Source organism: Notolepis coatsorum (genome assembly GCF_963971535.1).
Source record: "Notolepis coatsorum genome assembly, chromosome: 14".
In the NCBI taxonomy this organism is placed as follows: domain Eukaryota; kingdom Metazoa; phylum Chordata; class Actinopteri; order Aulopiformes; family Paralepididae; genus Notolepis; species Notolepis coatsorum.
The window spans coordinates 66,230,652-66,248,137 of record NC_140178.1 but is presented as its reverse complement, the minus strand read 5'-3'; the positions used below and the strand labels follow the sequence as shown (position 1 = coordinate 66,248,137).

The following is a 17,486-nucleotide window of genomic DNA, read 5'->3' as shown; positions in this document are numbered from 1 at the left end:
TGCTCCGTGTTAACATCAGTCCTTTGCTTTTGACATATTGAAACAGTGCCCCGCCCGGCCGACGCCATGGGTGGGTCGGCCTGGCGAGTGGCTGGTGGGCTGCTAAAGCCTGTACCGCCACGGTATGGAATTGGCAGCGATTAGAACTGTGTTCGAATTGCTGTTTTTTTCTATCAAAAAAATGGTGTCTGGTGGCGGGGCCTTGAGGGCCAGCCGACGTCGACACATCGCGCAAGGTTGTTGACGTTATTAGCTTTGACCTAGGGTTCCCCTCAGGGTTCCCCTCTCCGCAGGGGATTTTGGTCTTCTGCTGGAGCGCGGGCGGTATTGTCCTAGGCCCCACACCGCCTCACACCGCGCAGCCAGAAGAAGAGAGAGCACGGCCTCGTCAGCGGCGATGACGAGGCCCTCGACAGGCGGCCATGTTTTCCCCCGTCAGAGGATCCTGGGCGTTGAATCGACAGGTGTCCACAAGGCCGACAGCCTTGGCGGCCGAGGGATCGGCCATGTTGGATGGGTTCGGCTTGAACAACAAGCCGTCACCGTCCTGCCACGAGCAGCCCGCTCTCCGATCACTCCCTTCCCCAACACCAGCGGAAAAAGTGGGCTCTGATTGTTTCCTTTGGCTGCGGCCCGCGTGCCTTCGTTGAAGCGCGGGCGGCCCCACTTCTCGCTTCTCATGGGGACAGGGGCTGACACCCAGTTGATGGCTGAGCCTGGGTCTGTCCGTGAGAATGTTGTGCTGTCAAGCGGCTCCCACACCATAAGCTGTGTTGGTTGAGCCTGGTGTTACGTCTGTCAACTATAAGTGTTGTCAGCAGGGGGGCTCGAAACCTTTTGAGGCACACCGTGCGGGCTTCCCCGGCCTCGCCTTCGCCAGGCCAGGTATCATGTTGGTGCCTCCCACTCCTGAAAGATTGGCAGTGGTCTCGCAGGCATGCGTGATTTGGGTGGTAGTAATATCACTGCAGGGCTACGGTGTGTAGGAACCCATGGGGTCCTTACACCTTGCATGTCCGGCTGCAGAACAACTCCTCAGCATGTTCTGGAGGGGTGTTCAGTGGGGGGGCTTTTTCACCTAGAAAGCCCCCCGTATCAAACCGGCCCTTTCTGTCGGGGTCCCCCCTTGGGTGTGATTGCCTCATGGGTGGTGTCAGGGTCAGATGTCCCGACACGGAACGCTCTGCTCGCACGGTTCCAGGGTTGGCTACGCACAGCGGGTGGGACCGGGCCAACTATCTACAGTTCCTGGCGGACCTGCGCCACATGGCGGTGGGTGCGTTGGGAGTGTCATCACATATGACTACGGCAGTACCATATGTCGAGGTGGATGGAGAGAACGCTGAGGCGGTGACTTGTGTTTACACAACCCCACCCGTTTTCGGGTTTGGTACAGACCCTATTGTCAGGGTCTCCAGCAGTGACAGCTCTGGTCAACGATCTCTGTGGACGAAGCAAGCCATCTTCGTGGCGTTTTCCTCCCTGTGTTCTCTGGTGCCTGAGAAATCTGGAGGGGGGGGTGTCAGACCCAGGCTGGACCTGTCCCATGGGAAGGTTCAGCATTTTTTGGATCATCTCCTACCTGTTGAACACTGTCAGGTGGGGGTCTGGTTCTCCTCCATAGACCTGTAGGATGCGTATGCGCATCTCCGATCTTCCATCCTAGGGCTTACCTACGCTTCCTTTGCAGGGTTAGCATAAGGCTTGGAAAAGCCTTATGGACCCAACTCTTTAGATGAGGGAACGGGTACATACGCATACAATACGCGACCACTAATAAAAACGTAACTACACTAACGTTATGAGAGCTAACATTGCTACCTACTGTACAAGTGCATTGGTTTAGTGCATTTCCTACTTCCGGTTGCTACTGAACGGACATGTTTGTGCGGACCTGTTCTCCCAAACTGGTCAGCAAATGACTGTTTTCATTTTTACGTTATTATTATTATTATTATTATTATTATTATTATTATTATTATTATTATTATTATTATTATTATTATTTTTTTTTTTTTTTTTTTTTTTTTTTTTTTTTTTCTTTTTTTTTTTTATTATTATTTTTTTTTTAACATTGATCTTAACTGATCACTGACTTTATTGCTTTTATCGTTATATATGCCTATGTTTGTGTACAGCACTTTGAGCTACATGACATGTATGAAAGGTGCTTTATAAATACTTACTTACTTACTCTCCTCCTGTTCTCCCTCTCTCCCTCTGTCGGTCCTGCGCGGCCAGAAAAAGCTGAAAATGCTATAAATAAAAGTTTAAAAAAAGGAATACAAAATATTGTTGCTAGTATGGTCTTGAAATTGGTATTAAATTTAAGTGATATTAAAAAGTATTAAATTGAACTTGTTGAAACCTGCAGATACCCCGTGAAAGCTCATAGGCTACTTGCTAAAATTACCCATGCAGCATATTAATATAGTTGGTAGCTAATAATAGGCTAGCACAAATGTGCTTAACATAAACAAGACAAGAGATGTTGCATATGGATATATAATCTGCCATGTGATTGATCTGTTTATGTCCAAAGCAGTTTATATCAGGGAACTCATAGAATGTTTCTCCTTTGAATTTTTGTTTGTGTGGCGTCTTCTTGCCAGTCCTCTTGCCAGACTGCACACGCCTCCCTGCCTGCCCACTCGCCTTTTATTGAAAATCTATTACTTAGGTGCGTCAATCGCTCCCCGTCTGAAAAGACCTCAACAGGTATTTTTCACTGGCACTGTGACTATCTCTAGCCGGTCCCTGCCAGCACCTTCCTCTGCATCATCCAGACCACTCCTCTGTCTCCTCCTCCTCATCATTCTCTTCTCTCTCCTTAACCCTCTCTCCTCATTTTGCTTTTTTAGATGCAAAGAACCTCTATGACCGACAATGTCACTAACTCACTCAGCCAGTAATTCACGCAGTCATTCACTCACAGTTTAGCCACCCTGCCCCTAATGGCGACTAACGGACGATGCACTTTGTTGAAGACCAGTTCACTTTGCATCTATGACACTGAGTCCTTGTTAAAATAATCAGCCACAGACCATGTCATGATGTTCTATACCTAAGCAGATATTGTGATTTTACAGTCTGTCCATAAATATTTGGACATTCACACAATTTTGGCTCTGTACACCACCACAATGTACTTGGAATGAAACAATCAAGATGTGCTTTTAAGTGCAGACTTTCAGCGTTACTTTGAAGGAATTTACATCCAAATCAGGTGAACAGTGTAGGAATTACAACAGTTTTTACATGTGTACCCCCCTGTTTAACACTTTGATTGCCTAAGGTTAAATTCATGATATACCATCCGTTGCCAGCTCTATTTAACATGGAGAAGTTCCCCTTCTTTGCAGGGCTATAACTTTTTAAATTATATTGCTAGATTGCCATTATTAGGGCCCATTCAAGGTCCTATATGTATTGTTCATGGTGTAGCAACGTTAAACTTTTTCATTCACATATTCATACTAAAATATGGTCTAAAGTATAAGTATGTTTTCATCTCTTTCTGCAGCTTTCTCCAGAACGTGATTTATAGCCCCAAATGCATTATATTGATGATGAAATACAGTTTGGTAGGAATCTGTGCGAGATCAAACATTTCAATTGGACGTACCGTAATTCCTCTAATAGTAACCGGTATTCAATTAAAAACCGGGTCTCTATTAATGACCGGGTGCGCTGTTGAGCTAAGCAATTATAAGCCGGCCTCCTAATACAAGCCGGGTTTCATGTATATTAGAGGAATTACGGTATTTCCCTCAACGGATTTACCATAGGCAATATATTTTGTTATTGTTGTTATATGCTGGCCTGGCTGTGCAGTAAATACCATATAATGGTATGGTGTTAATGTTTACCAAGAGAGTAAGCCTACCTCAGAATTGTATAAAACGGTTATTATTATTATACCAGTATTGTGATTGCTTTATTTTACTTTTTTTTACCACCTGTAATTGCACTGTTTACTACCGTATTTCATACAGTACTTGGTTTCAATAAATGAACCCAGTACATTTTACTGGGTTCAAACTGACACAAAATGTTGATTTATTCATTATGATCTGTTTGAAAATTAGAAATATAGGCCTCTCTCTTATACATGCCTCCTCCTAATACAAACCTGGTATCCGCTACAGTTTAAACAAATACAAGCCGGGGTTACTATTAGAGGAATTACGGTACTTCTAGAATTTACTACACGGCATCTGATGTTGACCGGATGGGCGAGGGGGCGTTTATAATTCCGTGGGCAACGTTATACCATTCATCTAATGTGGGTCATATGTTCATCATAGCAGTTAGTAAAGAACACGTTAGAATATAACGCTAAAACTCACCCCAGTCTCCTCGGGCCGTTGGGCGATCAGCGTGGAGTAGACAGTTTTCAATTATGGGATGTCGAAATACCGGATCTATTTCCAGGTTGTATAATAGTATATACGTCCAAATCATGTTGTTTTTTCGAGTTATTTCCACCGATCGATGTTCACTGTGTGAAGACTGAGTCTCTCTAACATTAGCGAGTGCCCGGACCACATATGGAGTGAGTCCTGCCGGGTTAAAGGTTGACATCCGGTTTTTCGATCTGCCGATCGGCCACCAGATGGCGCTCTTGAACCGCTAGAGGATTGAGAGGAGATCAGAACTGTGTGTCAAGGCTGCAGAGGGGAAATATGATTCCGATCACAGATTTTTGAAATATTGATATCAAAGACGAGTTCCGGCGTCCTCGGCAACTTGAGCATGGCGGGGAATGACGAGTTCCGGCGTTTTCGGCAGTTAAAGTGTTAAGGGACTAAAAGTAATTGGTCAAACTAACAATCCATAAATAAAATGGTCACTTTTAATACTTTGTTGCAAATCTTTTGCAGTCAATGACAGCCTGAAGTCTGGAACCCATAGACATCACCAGATGCTGGGTTTCATCCCTGGTGATGCTCTGCCAGGCCTCTACTGCAACTGTCTTCAGTTCCTGCTTGTTCTTGGAGCATTTCCCCTTCAGGGAAATGCATGCACACTTTGATTCAGGTCAGGTGATTGACTTGGCCATTGCATAACATTCCACTTCTTTGCCTTAAAAAACTCCTTGGTTGCTTTCTCCGTATGTTTCGGGTCATTGTCCATCTGCAGCACTGTGATGCACTGTCCAATGAGTTCTGGATTTGGCTGAATATGAGCAGATAATAATTCCCAAAACACTTCAAAATTCATCTTGCTGCTTTTGCCAGCTGTCACATCATCACACCAGTTCCATTGGCAGCCATACATGCCCACATCATAATACTATCACTACCATTCTTCACTGATGAGGTGGTATACTTTGGATCATGAGCAGTTTGTTTCCTTCTCCATACTCTTCTCTTCATGCTGGTACACGTTGATCTTTGTCTCATCTGTCCATAGGATCTTGTTCCAAAATTGTACAAGCATAGATAGATGTTAGATGTTTTTTCTCTAACTCTAATCTGGTTTTCCTCTTTTTGAGGCTCACCAATGGTTTACATCTAGTAGTCAACCCTCTGTATTCAGTCTGAAGTCTTCTCTTGATTATTGACTTTGACAAAGATACGCCTACCTACTGGAGAGTATTCTTGCTCTGGCCAATGGTTTTTCTTCACCAGGGAAAGACACAGTTGTTGTACCATTATAATTGTCGTCATCCACCAGAGTTGTTTTCCATGGTCTTCCAGGTTTTTTGGTGTTGCGGAGCTCACCAGTGCATTCTCTTTTTAAGAATTGAAACAGTTTAGTGGCCACACCTAATGTTTTAGCGATCTCTCTGATGCGTTTGTCTTTCAGCTTGACTGATAGACGGCTCTTTGGACCTCATATTGAGTGTTGACAGCAAATACCACACTTGAAATATACTCTAGACCTTTTATCTGCTCATTGTAAATGAAATAATGAAGGAATAACACACACCTGGCCATGGAACAACTGAGCAGCCAATTGTCCAATTACTTTCGATCCCTTAAAAAGGAGGAGGCACATATAGAAATTGTTGTAATTCCTATGCCGTTCACCTGATTGGATGTAAATACCCTCAAATTAAAGCTGAAAGACTGCACTTAAAGCACATCTTGATTGTTTGATTTCGAAATTGTAAAAATTGTGTTGATCAAATATTTATGGACATGAGTCACCTGACTGATGTGTATTGCCCAGCCGTTGTAAGAGGCTAGAGGTTGGATATCTGTCCAGTACCAGGCAAATATACGCTATTGTTATGGAGGAATTTCCCCACTGATAAAATTCAATGCTCACTTTCAAGATGTTCACAATCCAACACCAAGACCCAGAGTTCACAGCAAAGATGATACTTTAGGATTAGGACTCAGAATGGTCAGTCGTTCGATACCTTCAGAAACGGAGGAAAATATGAGTTTGCTTAATATAAATGTTCATGATTTAATTAGTGTTGTGTTTCTGCTTTCTGACGCTCGGCTGATCCGGGCGTTCTTGTGTTTGTTTGGTTGTGTTCCCAGAGGATCCGGGCCACAGTCAACACCCTGGAGCAGAACAGACTCCTGATGGACCTGGACATCTCCATGAGGACCGTGGACTGCTTCTTCACAGTCACCTTCTACGGAGCGCTCTTCAGAGAGGTGCGCACTCAGTACAATACAGTACAGCTCAATACTCAATATGTCTTGTTTACATAAGGGTCCTCCATTTTCAATTCTTCAAGACATTTATGACATATACAAGACATACAAATATACAGTACTGTGTAAGAAAAAGCGATCATAAAAAATATATATATACATCCGAAGGGGAAGAAACTGTACATTGGCGGTGGTTGGAGGAGGGGATTTTGACATTTACCGGGGCCAGTTTCTAATTGCAGCTATACCCGTAGGTGCTCTTTGAGAGCGGTTTTGTAGGAGGGTAGGGATTCACATTCCTTTACGGCTGTGGGTTGGGGCGTTTCACATTATTGTGCCATAATTGCGAAACGTGTTTAGTCCCTTGTTTGAGCCGAATCTGGGTTGAACGTGATTTGTGGAGCTCCCTCTGGTGTTATGGACTTCACTGACCCTTACTGAAGTATTTCGACATGTACATGGGTATCTTAGTGGTGTAGTAGTGTATCTTATAGACCAGGCCCATTGCCAGTTGCTGTACTCTGTCGTCTACTCTAAGCCATCCTAGATTAATGTCAAGCATGTTTGTAGGGTGTTTGGATTGTTATTGAATTGTATAGCACTTAACCACGTAAAGATCCAGGGTCCATATTCACAAACACTCTCAAAGTGAAAGTACTGACCTAGAGTCCGTTTCAGTCAGTTAGTTTCAATAAGGTCATGATGGGAGTGTTCTGGTGACTACTGGTAGCACTGCTACTCTAAGAAGTTTTGTGAATTATTATGGGCCTTAGATCGGAATGGGCCTGAGAGACTTTGAGGATGGACTGTATTCCAATCAGCCAAAGAGTAAACCATCTACAGAGGTAACTGTGTTGACGCCTTTACAATCCACATATAACAACTAGGCAAGCAGACATGTGTTCTTACACTACTGTTCCAACAGGGATGTGCACACAAAAGGTTACAGGTGGCAGGCAGTTCAAATATGTAGCAATCGGTATGAAAATATCATCTCTAGAAATTCACGAATGGCGTCAAAGTGAAACCAGTTATCTGCTGTCTATAGTGATGTGTGCTTGTGCTAGAGGTCTAAGCACTCGCCTACCACCGCAGATACCCAGGTTAAATTCCCAGTAGCGGTACTTCCGGCTTGGTCAAACGTTCCAACGAACAATAGGGAGGCGTAGTCTGACGTCACTTTAGTTTCCCCGTGTGGTCCACCCGTATAGGGATTTATCATTGGGAAAATGTATTATCGGCTATTGTAATAATTCTGCCTCATGAACATTGGCAAGCTTTCCATTTCTGCACAAAATGAGTTCCCTTCTATCACTAACATTATTGTTTAAGCATTTTTGGTTGAAATAGAAAGTTATTATAAGGTTTTTAATTTGTCGTTAAAGAACTACACTTACCAGTAGAACGCCTGTCGTTCAGTGCTGTCGCCTAATACAGCCAGGAGTCTGCGCTGTGGTGACGTCGGTCGACTCAGCAGCGCCAACGTGAAGTGTAGTTCCTCAGTCAACGAAAACGTAAACATTGTTATTTTGCTACTTTTACGATTTAATTGTGAATTGTTTCATGTTGAGCTATAGATTGTGGATGAATACACACAGAAAGGTACACCATGCCAATTTTCATGCTTTATTTGTTTTAAACGAGACGATTTAGAAATGTATCCATTGGAAATGCATTACAATTTCAAGTGAGGTGGACCGTGCGGGAAACCACAATGACGTAACCACTACACCTCCCTATAGGCAGTGTTGGCGGTTGGGAAGCCGGAGAGGTCCTGGTTGTTGCATTAGCGACACCTACTGGTCGGTCAGGGCTACTGTTCAGCAGGGAGGGGAATGGCTGTTTCGGAGGAGACGTGTGGTAATCTACACCCTCCCCAGACCGACAGAGGAGACATGTGGTAGTCTACACCGTCCCCAGACCGACAGAGGAGACATGTGGTAGTCTACACCGTCCCCAGACAGACAAAGGAGACATGTGGTAGTCTACACCGTCCCCAGACAGACAGAGGAGACATGTGGTAGTCTACACCGTCCCCAGACAGACAGAGGAGACATGTGGTAGTCTACACCCTCTCCAGAACGAGAGGGATAGTGCGATGACCAGGACCATGACACAATAGGGAATTAGCATAAATTGGAGAGAAAATGGGATAAAAAACACACAAAAAGAAATGGTGATGTGTGCTTTTATCTGCATTTTGAGGAATCCGAGCAATCGGATGTCGGTATGGATATTGGAGACTCATATTAATGCCAGAGGGGTATTCCAGAAAATGGGATAAGCAAGTAATTTAAATACATGATAAACTGGAGGAAATCCAGAATTCTCAGAAAATCTCAGAAACCGAGAATGAAGTAATTCCGTCTCAATAACGATTGACTGATTGAAAACTTTATTAACAGATTGCAGAATGGGTTTTGATTGATTGATTGAAAATGTTATTAACAGATTGCAGAATGGGTACAATACAGTACAGCTCAATACACACAATTGTTAAGGGGATGCAGACCAGAGAAAGACTTTCATCTTTCCCCCATTTTCAATTCATCATAACATACATAATATGACATACATGACATACAGGTAGACAGTACTGTTACATCTAGACATTTATGACATACCAGATCTACAAATATACAGTAGGGGGGCGGGGGGGGGGGGGGGGGGGGGGTTGGGTAGGCAGGGTGGGGGAAACTACATTGGAGGGGGTTGGGTTAGGACATTTACAGGGGCCAGTTTCGAATTGCAGTCTCTCGTAGGTGTTCTTTGAGAGTGGTTTTGAAAGTGGGTAGTGATTCACATTCCTTTACAGCTTTGGGTAGGGCGTTCCACATTGATGTGGCATAATTGCGAAACGTGTTCAGTCCCTTGTTTGAGCCGAATCTGGGTTGAACATGATTTGTGGAGCTCCCTCTGGTGTTGTGGTCGTGGTATTCACTGACCTTTGGGAAGTATTTTGACATGTACATGGGTACCTTGGTGGTGTAGTGTATCTTGTAGACCAGGACCATTGCAAGTTGCTGTACTCTGTCGTCTACTCTAAGCCATTCTAGGTTGTCAAAGTGGGCAGGGGTGAGGTGGGTTTTATGAGTAAGGCCCAGCAGTAGTCTGACCAGTTTGTTTTGTGATGTTTGTAGCCTTGTTTTTAGGGCCTTTGAGGTGCTTTGGTACCATGAGGTGCAAGCCTATGACAACTTGTGCTCCAAAGCGAACCTGCTAGCTAGCGTACCCGACAGGTTAACTTGAGTTAAAAGCTGACAAAGCCTTCAAAACCCAGGGTTTCAGCCATCATCATCATGGCATGTTCCTTACTAGGTATTTGTAATCCTGTCGATCTCTCTGTTGGACAATGTTTTCTCCATGAAAGAATCACTAGACCTCAGGTAGACGTTCTGTTGTGTCCAGACAAGTATCTTTTGAGTCTCGACATATTTTCACCTCTGGATCATTTATGGAAAGGGATCTACTGAAGCCTCACATCTGCTGTGGTGTGGATCCACAACACACTATCTCTGGATACAATATGCATGTTGCGGTTCTAAATCGTATGCCTTGTTTTCCAGTATTACCTGTTTTTGTACAGTCATTGCATGAGGGTGTCTGTCTTCCGTCTCACCTCCTGGTCGTTTGTTGCTCGACTCCTGTGTTCTCAGGGTGACGTGTGGATCTGCATGGAGCTGATGGACACGTCTCTGGACAAGTTCTACAAGCAGGTTATAGAAAAAGGCATCACCATCCCTGAGGACATCCTGGGCAAGATCACTGTAGCGGTACGTTCACGACTCCTCTTCCGTATCATAGTTCTAGATGTGAACGACCTCATGGACCGACTCACTCACTCGCAGTTCTCCACTCTGCCCCAAGTGGTGGCTCACAGATACTTCATATAAGACCAAGTTGCATGAAGATGGACTGAGAGAGAATGAACACATACAAGTACTCACAATATAATGCATGGTTACTGCCATATAGAAGGTTTAGTCCAAGATACAGTATCTACTTGTCATTTCACTCAAAGCACAGAGTGCTGCATTCTAAATCAATAACAAAAGGTTGTTAACTAAAGGAACATAACATAATGTTTCCATAAATGTTGTTACTGGCATAAGAAAAACAGGTTTGAGAAACATTTCTAGTTAGGCTGCTTAGCTGTTACCACCGCAACAGTATAGTCTTAACTCACGTTTAGCCAGGGGGGGAGGGTGGTGGCTAACTTTTCTGTCTCAAAATAAATCTGTCTTAATATTTATGCAACAGACTTGTCTTATTTAGACTGGTCTGACAAGAGAATGTCTTAATCCATGCAAGAGAATGCGTTGCATAATATGACACGGTGTGTCATATTCTATTTCTATTTTTTACTTATCTATTTTATTTTTTATCTAGCACACTCTCAGGAGCAGAACAGGAAAAAGCATTTCATATAAAAGTATTCTGTATTTTTGTATGACAACTAATAAAGAAACTTGAACTTGAAACTTGTCCTTGTTCATCCCACTGTTCATCCCACTGTTCATCTTCACAGTCCTGGGTCACAGCGGTCTGATCTAATCTGTTATCTTCTGCTATCTATGCACAACTCAACCTCTCTCCTCTTTTCTCTCAGATTGTCAAGGCATTAGAACACCTGCACAGCAACCTGTCTGTGATACACAGAGGTAAGGCATTAGAACACCTGCACAGCAGCCTGTCTGTGATACACAGAGGTAACACCCATGTCGCTGCAGATTGTTGTCAAAGCAAAGGACATTGCGATGGCAGGAGATTAGTATTTCTGCTTGTTGATCTTTCTCCCCCACCGTCATACTTCCCTCGGCAGATGTGAAGCCCTCCAACGTTCTCATCAACACCCAGGGCCAGGTGAAGATGTGTGACTTCGGCATCAGCGGTCACCTCGTGGACTCGGTCGCCAAGACCATGGACGCCGGCTGCAAGCCCTACATGGCGGTAAGTGGGGAGGGTAGAAATGGAGAGGGGGGGCCTCTGGTATGACGTGGATGGGGTTTGTTTGAAAATGTATTTGTCCCCTTCTTGATTTGCTTCTATAGTTGACCTATCTCAACTCAAACACCACCCTCTTTTCTTGATCCTCCAATCACAACTGTTGCTACCCTTGGACAAAGGGAAGCAGCAGTTGTGGTTGAAGGATCAAGAAGAGAGGGCAGGGTTTGAGGTCAATTGCATATTTGTCACACTGGATGCTTTTAAATCTTTAATACGGGGAACCTGAGTGAAAAACCAAGTATACAATTATTATTTAATTTATTTAATAAAAACAAAGGTTATCCAACATCTGTATCCCATGTGTGGAAAAAAGTAATTGCCCCCTTAACACCTACAGTACACACTAGGTAACGTTAAATATGAACAAAAAAGGCTATAAAATTAAAAAGGTCACCACTGTTTGATTTTACACTCAAAATATGAGAGAAATCTAATGTTTAATTGACTTTATGAATTGTGGTCATTCATATATTCATGATATATGCTAATAAAGCAGAGACCAGCACCCCTCAATACAATTGGATGGGACTTAATGGGATTAGTCTACAGTGGACAGAATATAATCGGAGCAGTATGTGGTTCACTTATGGGCGCCGTTTGAGTCCATTTCATACACACTGCAGGATATGTAGTTGACGTCTGGGTGTTATTAAAGTCCTGTCCCTGAAGGTTCAAAGACAATATAAAGCATCACCCTCATGTCACTATCAAGTGAAAATACACATAGGTAAACATTTGAGTGACTTATTATTTGTGTCCTATTTTACTATAGAACTACTATTATTCTACCCCATGCAAAATCGACCCGTATGCAAAGAACGGTTTTATATAGGGCTATCAGGACATGGAATTGTCTTCCAAGTGACATACGTGACATAAGAGGTGTAGCAAGCTTCAAAAAGAAATTAAGATCTTACATGTGAGCCAATAATAATGATAATGTTGGGTAATGCAATATGTTATGTTACCTTATATTTTTATATATTCAGATATAATTTGTATGCGTGTTAATGTTGTTGTGTTTCCTCGGTTTGTACATCTTGCTATGTTTTAAGTGTATTATGTTTTAATTGTAGATGTTGTAATGTTTTAATGTTGTTTCGGACCCCAGGAAGACTAGTTGATGTCTTGGCGTCAGCTAATGGGGATCCTTTGCTAATAAACAATAAACAATAGAAGTCGATGGAGAAATGGTACAGGAAAAAGTCACTGAAATCACACCACGCCCGTTTCAGCGTAATGATGGAGTTGAACAGATCCATGTAGGCTACATAGAACAACACATTATGACTCTGGTGCCTCGATGAGTTGTTTAGGAACCAAACCTGTATTCTAGTCCTTTCAAAAGACACCAATAACTTTTTGGAAAGCAATCTTGTTTGTTTTTTATTGTATTAATGTTGATTTGTATTTATTGTTATTTAGTCGATTTCTGAGCAAATAAACATGTGCTGCCCAGATAAATATTGTAGCCTTAAATGGGCACTTCACCCAAAATAAAAAAAAACAAACAAACACACCTCTTTACCTGGAGTGCTCCATCTATCCAGATGATTCAGTGACTTGTCTAGTTTTGGAGATATCTGCTGTCACTCCCAATACAGTGGAGCTGAATGGCACTCTGGTGCTCAAAGAGGCAAAAAAAATGTCTTTCCAGAAATCATGACCCGGTTACTCAAGATAATCCAAAGACCTTGTTGTGAGCAGTTTCATGTAGGAACTATTTTCTTCTAAAGTACAACCGCCATATATTATTAAGGGTGTGTGCTTCAGGAGAAAATAGTTTCTACATGAAACTGCTTACAAACGAGGTATGTTCATTGTACTGGAGTGACGGCAGAAATCTCTACGGAAGATATCTCCAATACTAGGCAAATAACAGCAAAACTATCTGGAAATGATAGATGGCACTCCGGTTAAGACTTTCACACAGTACTGTATACTACATACTCAGTGGCCACTTTATGAAGTGCACCTAATAAAGGGGCCACTGAGGTGTGTTGTGCATAAGAACTGACGCATTCTGTTTCCCCTGCATCAGCCTGAGCGGATCAACCCTGATCTCAACCAGAAAGGCTACAGTGTCAAGTCAGACATATGGAGCCTCGGAATCACTATGGTGAGTCACCATCACGCTGTTGCAAAGGGTTTTGAATAACTGCACCCCATTTGAATAACATTCCAAATGATGCAGGCATTGATAAACATTGAACCTATCACAAGTCACGACATATGCCCACCACATAGTTGTATTCTGTTCTCTCTGCAGGAAGTGGGGGGGACTTGCGTGTGCGTTTAACCTGGTCTTTTTGTCTGTCCCTTGTAGATTGAGCTGGCCATTCTGAAGTTCCCCTACGACTCATGGGGAACGCCCTTCCAGCAGCTCAAGCAGGTGGTGGACGAGCCCTCTCCACAGCTGCCTGCCGACCGCTTCTCCCCAGAGTTTGTAGACTTCAGTTCCCAGTGGTAAGCCTCTCACTGTCCAGGTATCTCGCTCAGCTCCCCGCGAGCTCGTCCCAGGGCCACCAGAAGGCAGGGCTTGCTCTGTAGTTTTCCCGTCACATCTATGTTTTGGGCCTATTTACATTTTTTCATATAGACATTATGTTGTTTGATTTAGTCTGATTTTCCTTCATTCTGTTCATCTTCACAGCTTAAGAAAGAAGCCCAATGAGAGACCAGCCTACACAGAATTAATGGTTAGTCTGTATTTTGCTTTATTTGATTCATTTGTTTTTGTTTTTGTTTTGTAGATTCCTATGAGATGGCTATAGATTTGAGTAGAGTGTATTTTGATTTGACTGGTGTAGAAACGGCGTCCGTGTTGCGTCTGACGTCCAGTGGACTGTTGTACTTGCTCTTGGCCACAAGAGGGCAGGCTTGACCAAGTAATTAACCCTCCATGATTGTGATGTGTGTATTTCAGCATGTAAACAATAATGGTTGAGCAGCTTCTCATGCATGTTTATCCAGGCTTTCCATATCTTGCGGTCAGCTCCCCTGATATGAAAATGGGATCCTTTCTCAATTAAACTAAAATCATAATGGTGTTTAATCACAATTATTGTACAGGGGCCATTGTGAAGGGCTATGCAGCACACAAGTTTCAAGTTTGTTTATAAACAGATTAAGGAGTAAACATTAGTAGCATACAATGTGAAAAATTTACAATTTACATGTGATTTAAAGTCACAATCTGGGATGTGATTTACCAAAACCTTGGGTCTATTCATAAGTTTTCTTTCCTGAACAAGTTTGACTTGTAGATGGAAAGCTTTCTAAGAATGTGTTGTTTTTATTTCAGTGTTTACAGACATTCCAGATGTAAACAAACCCTTTAACTCTTTCAGGGCCGGCGGGTCTAGCCATCTTTGTTCCTACTGCGCCACCGCTCTAAGAGATGGGGATGCGTGGCGGTGTTTGCAGCGCTATATCTATATTCTAGCTATGGAGACAATACTATGGCTCATTTGACATCAACTATTCATCGTTCAACATGTGATAAAGGATACATTTCTTCATGTATACGTTCACGTGTTATACCGTGGTGAATATTGTATAGTTTAGGAGTGATCCGGGCTAATTCCTGAAAAGCTGAGTTATAGGGCGCTATATGAATTCTGCTATAAGCGTTGGCGTTTCTTGCCTGGACACGCTACTATTTCCTCTTTTTTTTTTTATCCACTTTTTCTCCTTATTTTCTATTTTTCTCCCATCCCAATTTCGTGTATCCAATTCTCCCCTCCCCTGTCTTGAACGTTGCTCGACTATGCCCCCCACTGGTCGGTTGTAGAGAGGATAGAAGACTTGCATCACGTGTTCCCTCTGGCACACGAGGAGGCAGCCTGTCGCATCTTTTCGCCTGCCAGCACGGACTCTCATTGGCGAGGTGTAACGCATAGGAGGCTCACACTACCCTCGCCACTTCCTGTCTCTGCTGTGCAGGCGTCTCCCAACCGACCTGTAGGGGTCGCTGTCCACAACGTCCAATCCCCACCCATCGACTTCCACCCGCTGACTCTGCCAAATGAGCCTGTACGACGGCTGGCCCAAGCCGAAGGCAATGCTGAGACTGGGATTCGATACCGGAGTCTCTTGCATTGGTGACGAGCACAATCTCCGCTACGCCACCCAGCCGCCTGACTCGCTACTATTTCCAAATCAAATGTATATAATAGGTATTATGTTTCATCATGAATGCATGAAAGGGGGGGGGGGGGTAGTTTTTTTATGCTTTGATCGTCACCAACGGCATACATTTTGGAGTATTGGAGTATGTTACATATGATCGTTGCGATCGATGTGAAATCATGGTTGGATCAAAGTAGGATTGATGTCATATAGTCCTTACTCCTTACCTTTACTAGGAGGTATCCCAAAAATAATATTCCAATTGTCTGATCGCGATTTCCAGTATTGGTGTCCATCATGTCCCCAACATAATCCGGCACAACACATGCATTGGACGCGTTTCAATGTGATCGGGTGAACCGCTAGACTCGCCTGACCCAAAGCAGGATGCGGCCGGTATTGCACTCTAGCGATCTCAGAATGATTCCCTATGGTAACCCAGAGGTCCATGTGCCTGAAATGAATAAAACAAATCGAATAAAAGAAATAACAATCCAAAAACATATATATACGTTTATGGCGCTGAACGGTTGGCGAGCAAACACGTATATATACGCGGTTGGCCGGGAATGAGTTAAAAGCCTCAAAGGTCAAGTACAGTTCATGCTTAACTGTCACATACTGTCAGCCCGTCCATCCCGTATTCTGCCTTCAGTGTTTTGTTTACATCTGGATTGCAGAATGGACCTTTTTAAATGGGTTTCACAGGAATTCTATACAGGAAGAGATGTTAGGAGCCCCCTGTGTTTATCCTTCTGTCCTTAGGTGCACTTCTATCCATACATATATATTTTTCTCCTTTTCATTGATGTTTCTATAGCAACATCCCTTCCTCATCCTGCATGACTCCAAAGACACAGACGTGGCCAGTTTCGTCAAGGTCATCCTGGCTGACTGACAGGCGGGACCTCTCCATCAATGCACCAATGACCTACTGTACCTTTTTAAACTCACTGGAATGACATACTCAAGACTCTTGTATACGTGCGTGCACACACACACACACACACACACACACAGCAGGGGGTGACCCAAAGACTGAAGCCAGCTCAACAGAACTGGAGTTGGGAGAGTGGTGTTAATATAAACTCTTATGGTCCTGCAGACTGAAGAGGCTTAATTTACACCCCACACTTGATGTGTGCGCAATTATCCGACTCTACAAATATGAACTGACCGTCTCTTGTATTTTTTGTTTTGGTTTAATCTCTTTCTTCTGAGCAGACAGAGCCAGCCAATTATTTCTTTATCACACATATTGTAAGCTCAATACTCTGAATTTCATCATCAAAAAAAAAAAAAAAAAAAAAGGATGCCTATGTTTTTGTGTAATGAAAGCTATATTTGCTTATGCGTTTGTTTATTTGTTTTCTCACAATACAGTTATTATTTTCTTTTTTTTCAAGTGTGAATTCCAAGGGCCTTATCCGTCAAATCGTATCTGGTGAAGAAGAGTTTGACCTCGTTCGTCGACCTCGCCCTGCAGTGATTGGTCACCGCAGGACTGTAGTCATAGGGCAGGGCCGGCAGGCTCCAAGACATGCTGCACGGAGGGGGGGGGGGGTCAAAGGTGACTGGACACAGGATGAGTTTCGGGTCGTTCCTAGAGATCTTATGTATATCGACTTATGGGGCAGGAATGCAAGGCGTCTCCCATCATGTGACCTCATGATCATGTGACCTCACTGTACTTCTTGGAGGACACTGCTCCGTTCACCATATTCAAACGTC

The 17,486-nt window shown here is 43.4% G+C and overlaps 1 protein-coding gene across 1 annotated transcript in view; it reads left to right on the top strand.

Annotated features, from left to right (window-relative positions):
• The window catches only part of LOC311240905 (dual specificity mitogen-activated protein kinase kinase 6-like), a 49,189-nt gene extending 32,063 nt beyond the window's left edge, over window positions 1-17,126 (top strand). Inside the window, exons 5-12 of the mRNA XM_084329516.1 lie at window positions 6,498-6,617; window positions 10,274-10,390; window positions 11,227-11,278; window positions 11,440-11,567; window positions 13,666-13,743; window positions 13,951-14,090; window positions 14,278-14,323; window positions 16,576-17,126. Coding sequence (XP_084185642.1) covers window positions 6,498-6,617; window positions 10,274-10,390; window positions 11,227-11,278; window positions 11,440-11,567; window positions 13,666-13,743; window positions 13,951-14,090; window positions 14,278-14,323; window positions 16,576-16,653 — 759 coding nt within the window. The 3' untranslated portion in view covers window positions 16,654-17,126. The remainder of the gene's footprint in view (window positions 1-6,497; window positions 6,618-10,273; window positions 10,391-11,226; window positions 11,279-11,439; window positions 11,568-13,665; window positions 13,744-13,950; window positions 14,091-14,277; window positions 14,324-16,575) is intronic.
• Window positions 17,127-17,486: the final 360 nt, after the last annotated feature.